General features: G+C 30.2%; 2 protein-coding genes across 2 annotated transcripts; both read left to right on the top strand.

Moving 5' to 3' along the window:
* The first annotated feature begins 137 nt into the window (after window positions 1-137).
* On the top strand, window positions 138-3,513 carry LOC125066881 (acylphosphatase-2-like). Its single transcript, XM_047675188.1, has 3 exons — window positions 138-351; window positions 511-620; window positions 3,265-3,513. The coding sequence occupies exons 1-3, from the start codon at window positions 217-219 to the stop codon at window positions 3,383-3,385; spliced, it is 366 nt and encodes a 121-aa protein (XP_047531144.1). The 5' UTR covers window positions 138-216; the 3' UTR covers window positions 3,386-3,513.
* Window positions 3,514-4,868: 1,355 nt separating this feature from the next.
* Window positions 4,869-6,369, top strand: LOC125067070 (BTB/POZ domain-containing protein KCTD16). Its single transcript, XM_047675450.1, is given in 3 exon segments — window positions 4,869-4,874; window positions 5,432-5,508; window positions 5,510-6,369. Coding segments are annotated over 3 exon segments (819 nt in total). The 3' UTR covers window positions 6,246-6,369.
* The last annotated feature ends 3,084 nt before the right edge of the window (window positions 6,370-9,453 follow it).

Raw genomic sequence — 9,453 nt, 5'->3', positions numbered from 1 at the left:
TAATCTTATTAGATAAACTATTTTATATAGGTGTTTATATTTGATTCGATGTTTAAAAATTTTGTGTAATGAAAAGATGATTTCTAATACTTAAATTAATAGAAAATAGTAATATAAATGTCATGACATTCATTCGTCATTTGTGACAATTGGCAGCGGATAATCTCATAACATAAACTTGGGTTTTCGTTTGTTTAAAAAATTATATATAATTAAATGTTCCGTTTATTACTATTAACCACAATAGTTGGCTCTTTTAAAACTCATTGTAGTACAGCTACAGCCACTATGGCACTCAGAAATGTAGATTTTGAAGTTTTTGGACGAGTTCAAGGAGTATTTTTCCGGAAGGTAACCTTTGGTTTAAAAGTAATATCCATAAATAAGGGTTGAAGGATAAAAAATATGTAATATCAATTTGCAATAGAAAATTAAAGAAGTCATAAAAATTAATTGTATAGTTATTGGAATATTCTTGTCTCGTTAATATATTTTTAATTTACCTCTCAGTACACAAAACAGCAAGCAGATAAGCTACAACTTAAAGGTTGGTGCAGAAATACCTCTCGTGGAACAGTAGAGGGTCAAATGCAAGGGCCCTCTGATAAGTTGGAAGAAATGTAAGTTTCTGTTAAATTACTTTACAATTTATGTCTTTCATCTTTTTAATCACAGATCGTCTCCATAACAGAAAAAAGCCTACTTATTATTATCTTTTCTATTTTGCCTTTTAGCTATTGTTTCATACTATATAGACTACTACTACTACTAGTTGTATAATAGTTCTTGAATTTTTGAATCCAATTGTTTTTAATATACTTGTGACTTTTAAATTATTACTTCTGTCAGTTTTTATATATTAATAAAGCCTATTTTAAAAATTAATTACTATTTGTGAAGTGATCTGAAGTCAAAATTATACTTGAATGAAATTAATATATTAAACCAAATATAAAACATTCAAGTGTCATAGAGGCAGTTTTATATAAATGACTAAAATTATGTGTTTGATTAAAAAAACAGCAAAGGAAAATTGCTCTAAAGAATCCCATTTTTTTTCACACGGTAGAGAGCATCAACGCTCACATTCACTGCCATTGTTACCCTCCTTTTCTAGTTAAGTTTAGTAGGACCCTGATGCAAAGTTTTGAATGTTCGTTCTAACATAGAACTTACTGCAGATCTTGACATGCCAAGGTTTTTCAAGAGGTTTGAGAGATTTTGCTGGTTTATGTCCCACACTCACTTGCAGTGCATATAAATTAAACACTTAGCCATTTCTTAGTTCGCTTGTTTGTAAGTTCGTAATATTTATTCATTTCTATTACTTGATCTCCCGGTATGTTCATTTCCCATGACAAGCTCTACTAAGTACTACAAGTTTCGTTTTTGTAGAGAAAAGATATATTGGTGTATTAAATAATGTTTGTTTATTTATTTTTTTTAAATAATAAATTAAATTATTGAACCTTAAAATGAAGTATATGAACCTATGAAAATGTATGTACCTTAATACTTTGTTATTTTCATTATACATATAAGGAAATTAAATAATGAAACCTATTTAACTAAAACTAAAAAATAAAAACAGTAATAAATAAATGTCGTAAGAAATAAGTATGACGCACGATAAAAAATCAGCCAAATTGAAGATTTTTTTTAAAAGATTTTTTTTTAAAGTCGCCTAAAAACATATCTTTAGCGTGAACTTAAGATTTATATTCTTACAAAGATCAAAGGGTCTGAGATCACTTGACCTTAAAATACAACGTCGCCAATTTTATGTAAACAAACTAGAGCGGTGTTTTCACATTTAGACGTTATTGCGATGGGTCGAGATTTAATAAAATCTACGTATTTTGGATTGCCGCAAATTCGATGTTCGCTTTATTAAAAGTAGTTTATTTGTCAGGGACAATTTTTGTACTGAGCATAAATGACAATCCGACGATATTAGAAATCACAAAAAAAAATATCACCCGATTTTGATGAAAACGAAAAGTGCGTCATTGGATGATTAAAAAAACAAAAATCATAGCCAGGGATCGAAACCGTTTCGTTTCGTCTCAAGATTATTATTATATTATCTCATTTCAATTATTTATTATTTCTGTGCGACAAATTATGTGTGTACATAAAAGACATATGTTCGCGAGTGCATCGCTCTTCATAATTTGAAAACAATTATAAACATGAACGTGAAACCAATTTCACCCTATGCGTTTAATGACAAACTGATAAAAAATATCCTAAAATTAGATTTAGCAGCAATTTAATAAAAATTAAATGCCTCGAAATATTATACAATGGTAGAATGGGTTGCCTATCAACAGGGAGCACATTATTCCTCATCTATTTTGGTGCGCTGATATTCTATATATAAATAATTATTTTTTGTATAACTTTCTGTTTTTTTATAACTATGAATATAGTTTTAAATCATGTTTCGGAAAGTAGATTCATTCAAGAAGAAATTTTTGTCATTATCTTCGTTAAATGCTGGCACCATTCCACGAGCAATATATTCATATTATACTATAGTAGTACAAAGATTCAGACGAGATTTGATTCCTATTTTAACTTTGGCATTATAGTATTCTATAATGCCAAAATAATGGTATTTAATACTATTTAATAGGTACTTTTGCTTTTCTTTTAATAATAATTTTTCTCTTTATAACAACTAATTTCTTAAATAATATAGTGATTTCTAGAAATTATTACTTGTTTTGAATGCTTATATACAATTTTGTTATTTGGTTACAAAACTAATAAACAATTAAAAGATATACGAAGGCTACATTAAAGATTAACCTGTTACTTATAATATATTATGTCACATTATACACAATATATTATGTATGATATAACAAATAAAGTCCGAAATACATTGAAATAATATATCTGTAGTAAATATCTCACATATAAATTAGATAGAAAATAATTTTATTCGCCACCCTCGCCTTCTTTCATTATGAAAACGCCCTAATAGCCGACATTAAGCTTTAACTCTCAAGGCTGACTAAAAAGAGCTTTACAAGGAACGCCTTTTTTGGAAAAGTAGGTTGATATTTTTTGAATGCTCTTTTCATTCCAATTTGTTTTGCCAACCCACCATTGAGTTTCTAATTACTACGTAGTGTGTCAAAAAAAATCTTGTAATTAGTATTTCAATGTGATGATTTTTCTCTTAGGCATACATCACTAGCTTAAGCTAGTGGAAAATGGTTCAATCAACAACGACTTAAGTTTCTTTTGTTTCAGGAGAAACTGGCTGAAAAATACGGGCAGCCCAAGTAGTCAGATCGACAAGGCGGAATTTAAAAACGACAAAGACATTACTGAATATACTTTCAGCAATTTCGATATACGACGTGACGATTAGATCTTTAACCTTTTTTTATTTAGTTTATAGCAAGTTTGTTACGGCTTTAAAAGTCCCCATGTGATATTATTTTTACCTTTTTCCGTGCTTATCCAGCAGTATTCCTCTATGAATATAAAATTTTAAAATAAAAATTGTTTTATTTCTACATTTGCATGAAAAAAGAAAGGTTTTTATGTCATCCACTCTATCCTACAGAGATAAATTTAAAACGCAACTTTATTTCCCAAGGCCGTAATAAAAGGCTCGCGTTCCGTAGGTAATGAACATGTAAAAATTCTGACGCACTGATGTCCATTACAGAGTTCTAGCGAAATATTGCGATTCACAAAATCCATGAAGGTTACAACAAAATTAATGTGTTCCTGATCTGATCTATACCAAATGTATAGAAACAAAATTAAGATGTCTAACTTAATAATACCTGATGTATTCAATACTATGACAATTTAACATCCACGTCCATGATTTTGTGCCGCTGTTACTGCCTAATATATAATTTTATACAATAAGTAATAATTTAATACATACATACCCTGTGAATAAAGTCAATAACTTATATTTCTATTACACATTAAAATATATTTAAATAGACAGTAAATTGATTAAATCATTATTAAAACATATATTTACTATACAAAATCAATTATTTCTGGTGCGTAGTGTATTTATAAGCTTTTCTTTATCTTTTCCTGTTATTGTACTTACTTTATTTGGTTGTAGGGCTTTGTACAACCTCGTCTAGATACCACACGCTTATCAGATATCTACCGCCAAACAGCAATAATTAGTATTGTTGTGTTCCGGTTAATAAAAGCAGGCACGAGGGACATAATAAAGTTCCCAATGTTAGCGATTTGGTTAATATTTCTTTTAGCGCCAATGTGGATATATAGGCATTGGTGACCAGTTACCACCAGGTGACCCGTTTGCCCGTACGCCTACCTATATCACATAAAATATATTGTTAAATCAAATCTCGAAACTAAATTTTAAAGTAGTTTTACAATCGATTGAGATGAAATGGTGCAAACACTTAATAGTATTTAAATATACAGTATTTAGTTAAACCTAAAAGCTTAAAAGTTCATTTAAGTTATACTTTAAGTATTAAAACTGTAATGAACACATGCGAGTTCACAACTTCTGCACACCTTAGTTTCAAAATTGTTATTTTTTTTAAATATGTGATAACGTTACACACCGTAGTACTTAGTACCTAGGAATTGTTAAATAATTTCCTAATAATACTTATTTTAATAAGTAATTTATTTACATAGTCTCGAATTTATATAATACCATACAAATCTATTCGAACATAAATAATATAGGTTTGAGTTACCTACCTACTTTCGTGGCTTGATTAGAATTCAACAATTGAATTTGTCTCTACTTACTAAAACAACAATTTGTCACAACTTTGTAATTTTCGTAGTTGACAAATGTTTTAACTGGATTAAAACGAGTAGCTCGTAAAATATAAATGAAGGTAATTTATAGATATCTATAGTTCCAACAACTTACATTACCACTGACAAACAATCCAGATGCTAAACTACTAAGTGCAATTTCGGAGAGAAAACTTTTAAACTTTGATAAAGTCAATGAATTTCGATTTCTTTAATGATAATAGATTCAGAGAACTTATTTCAAAACAAACACACATACCGGAAAAATCTGTTTTAACTCGCCACTGACGTTTAAATCTACACGTTTACGATTAATTACATATGTAAATTTTTTATTATAAACAAAAGTGAGATTGCTACTCAAAAGTTCCTACTGAAGTTATATAACATAATCCAGCACATTTTTGTAGAATTATTGTAGCATTACTGTAGTAATAACATAAATGTAAAATATATATTTAATAAAAACTAGGTACTTTTTGAAATTGTTAAATTTTCACGTCGCGGACATGGTCCAAAGATAACTACTAACTTTCTAAATAATAATAAAGCATATGTTGGTTGACAATGGCCTAAGACCTTGGAGACTTTTCAGAAGAGTCCCAACTTGAAGGGGTAGGAAATAATTACGTCCAAGTCAGTAACCCGGGCGTGTGTTATTGATGGGAGCGGGCGCGGGCGGAGGACGCACGGAAAGTGGGTCAGGAGGGGCGCGCAGTCGCGCGGCACTGCGCCCTCAGCCTCCAGCCATGGCGGACGCGCCGCCAGAAGTCCTCGAGCTGAACGTAGGCGGCGTGCACTATGCCACTACACGCGACACGCTGTTGCGCGAGCCGGACTCGCTACCCGCTGCCGCGCTCCGCGATCCGGATCATCCCCGCGACGCGCGCGGTCGCATTTTCTTTGATCGCGACGGCGTCCTCTTCCGCTACGTACTTGACTACCTTCGAGATGGTGGCCTCGTCTTGCCGGAATGCTTTCGCGAGCATAAACGCCTGTCGCGCGAAGCCAAACACTATAGGTTAGTGGGTCTGGAACATGCAGTACGGGAAGCCGATCCGCGACCGCCAAACCGGGAACGTGGCTGTATAACCGTTGGCTATCGCGGTAGCTTTGCCTTCGGCCGTGATGGCCTTGCTGATGTCAAATTCCGCAAGCTGTCGCGTATTTTGGTATGTGGAAAAGTAACACTATGCCGGGATGTATTCGGTGAGACACTGAATGAATCCCGTGATCCAGATCATGGGCTTGCGGATAGATACACATCACGATTCTTCCTTAAACATTCTTTCATCGAACAAGCTTTCGACATGTTGCAAGAGCAAGGATTTAAACTAACAGCTAGCTGCGGAAGTGGAACGGCTGGCGGCGCGGCAGAACTGAAACCTGGTGTTGATTCCGAGGAGAACCGCTGGAATCATTACAATGAGTTTGTGTTCGTACGCGAGTAATATCTCTATCTATTGTGATACTGGATCCCCTAACAATATTTGGGGCGCAATGCTTCTGTGGATCAGCCACAAAGATTATATGAAACGTTTAAAAGTATCCACAGGTAACCAGACTATATATATATATATATATATATATATATATATATATATATATATATATATAAACCGTTATTACTTCCACTTAAACTAACGTAATGTCATCTTTACATTTATAAATTAAAACTTCTTAAATTAATTTTGTACTGTTAACTATAAAATATTCTCAACTGTTCTACAATACATTGGTCTTTCAATAAAGTACAGACAATTACTATGTTTAAGTATATCGTTCTAGAAATATTACTAATTGAAAAAAAAATTAAAGACATGTTTACATAGGTAATAGATATGTAGATAAAGCGAACTTAAATGTATTCATGTACCGAATAAGTAGCTAAATGTAATAGAGTAAATGTATAAACAATAAATGTAGAAATTATCTAACGTTTAGAGCTAATCTTGTGTACTGTAATAGACCTATTTCTGATGTATCCACTATATTTTTTAAATAATTTTATCTTACAATGTATATTGAAATTGCGTGATGTTTTCGAATAAAATTTCAAGTTTCTATGAAACTTCAAAAACGCATAGATTCTTGAAGTAATTATCGCTATTTTCCTTAATTTTATAAAACAATGTTTACAAAAGTTCATTGGAATCTATATCTTATAAACGAACCCTTTACACCTACCTAAGTACTGACCGATGCGTTGTGATCAATCCATTTTCTACACTGTAGTCATTTATAAATCTTTATAGTTATAAGGAAATTTTGTTTTATTAAAGATTTAATTGAAAACGTTTATAAAATGCGCGAAAAAGAGTACCTAACTTATAATAGTAAACAAATGCGGTTAATACTGCCCCGTAGAACATAATATTAAACTTTTGTATCAGATAAGAACTTTGTTAAGACTTGAAAAGGCTAAAAAGTTTTAAAAATATCGCTTTTACTCACAAAACTCTCATATTTTAATTAAAATTCGAATAACAAGCGCGCCGTAGCATTTAAATATCCACCTTAATACGTTATTTGCATAGGCGCGAAGCCAACATCGAATTTACGATCGTAGCCATATCATTAGAATACAAAATAGTCTTAAGCTTACATTTTCGAACTCTCCTGCTTTTATGCTACGAACAAAAAAAATATCGTTATTATTTTAAATGCGGGAAATATACATGTAAGGATTGTGTCAAAATTAAAATAGAATGTGATACTGGCCAAAAAATCTATGATGATAAATATCTTGTGACACAAGTAAAAATCATTCAGATTGTTAATTTAATTTAAATATTAGTTTGTTAGTGTTGTTACACTGATATATAAATAAAATAAAGAAATTCGGTGTTTCGGTGGAAGCGGTAGTCATATACTCTTTTTATTTCAAAACGACGCGCTACTTAAAAAGTCAAAAAACCCTATACAAGTAATATTAATATTGAAAAAACTAAGTAAAACTTTATACATAGATATCATCGATAATTAAATAAAAAGATATACTTAGTAATGTTATAAACTCTTCTATAAATAAAGTATATACTCAATTTTAATATCAAATAAATATCGGAGTAAATTTTTCATACTCCTGTTCACACTTTTCGGTAACATGCCTTTGTATCTAGGTATAACAAATTCCTTTGTTGACATTTAGAGTCTACATTATTATTAGATCGTCCTCATACAATAATTAATAAATTAAAACACAAATTTAATTACATAAATATACATTCGAAATAACGTCGCGATATAAAATCTTAATTTGAAATCAGGAATTTGTGCGTTATGGAATTTGAATAAATATTCCATTTTTTTATTAGATAAATTATCTATGTACACATATATTTGCTATTTATAAATAATATTATATTTCTTGTCGCGTTTACATTTTGAATAATACATAACCACATATATAAATATATACATACACAATTGGAAATAATGAATTGTAGAATATAATGCTTACGACATCTTATATTTATACTTTGTAAAGTATTACACTTGAAATTGCTATCAAGTTATTCTTCGTCAAATACAAACATTCAGCAGCTTAAAAAGGAAATTGTTCTCTTTTTATAAGTAAATGTTTTCATTTAAAAATAAAAATATGCAAATCATTTCAAATAAATAAATGAGTTGTTTCAAGTAGGTTAGCTTATTTTATTGTTACTATTTACCTACATGATGACGGTAAGAGTTTACTTTTTTCTTTTTAATAAAAATCAATAATTATATAGTTAGTAGGATATTCTAAAATGTTTTTAAAAAAATCTTATAAAATGATATATACATACATATATATTTAAAGAAGATTTCAACTGCTAAGTGTGTTCTTTCATGTTTGAAGGTAAATTAAGTATTAATGTAATTTAGAACGTTTAAAAAAACTAATAGGTACTTTATTTGCTTATTGTAAAGTTATGGTGTTTATTCTAAGGTTATGTGAAAATGATTCTGAAATCAGACATTTCCTGTTATCGTTAACGAATAGATGAATTATATATTATATTGTTTATTATAAATATTTAAATTTTATTTAATAGTGTTTGAGCGGCGGTAAAACTTAAAATAATAAAAACTGACATTTTTATTTTAAAAAATCTTATCTTAATTATGTTATAAATATATTATGATTAGAAACAAAAAATAGAATGTTAAAGCTGGTCTTGACAACTATCGAAGGATTTTTAAATAATGAAATTGTTTCATGAATAAAATTAGTAAAAATATTGTTTTATTTCACTCGTTTACTTTATAAGTTAGTATCCAGGTTAACATATTATTTTACAAATTCTAGAATCTTATGCAAGTATTCGAAGTTAAATCGAATATGCTACTCTACTACGCAGTTTATCAATGCCCAGAAACTCTTCCGATACACGAAAGCTCAATCTTCACTAAGTTTGCCGCTACAGCCGAACAAGACATTAATTACAAATTTAATGATTCAGACTGTATGGTATTTGAACTCTAGTTCAACTAATTGGCTAGTTCGCTCTCTTCTATATTATAGTCATGAGTTTCTAATTGCGTCCGTATCAATCAATACACAGACTGGACACATTGATATTGGACAATTTTTAGGCATACCAGTATATAGTTACCGCAGAATAATATATTTACAAGTTATTATATAACTTGCAATCCTTGTTTGTTTAGGTC

This window comes from Vanessa atalanta, chromosome 10, assembly GCF_905147765.1.
Source record: "Vanessa atalanta chromosome 10, ilVanAtal1.2, whole genome shotgun sequence".
NCBI lineage: Eukaryota > Metazoa > Arthropoda > Insecta > Lepidoptera > Nymphalidae > Vanessa > Vanessa atalanta.
Note: the sequence above shows the minus strand (reverse complement) of the source record. Positions and strands in the feature narration are given on the sequence as shown.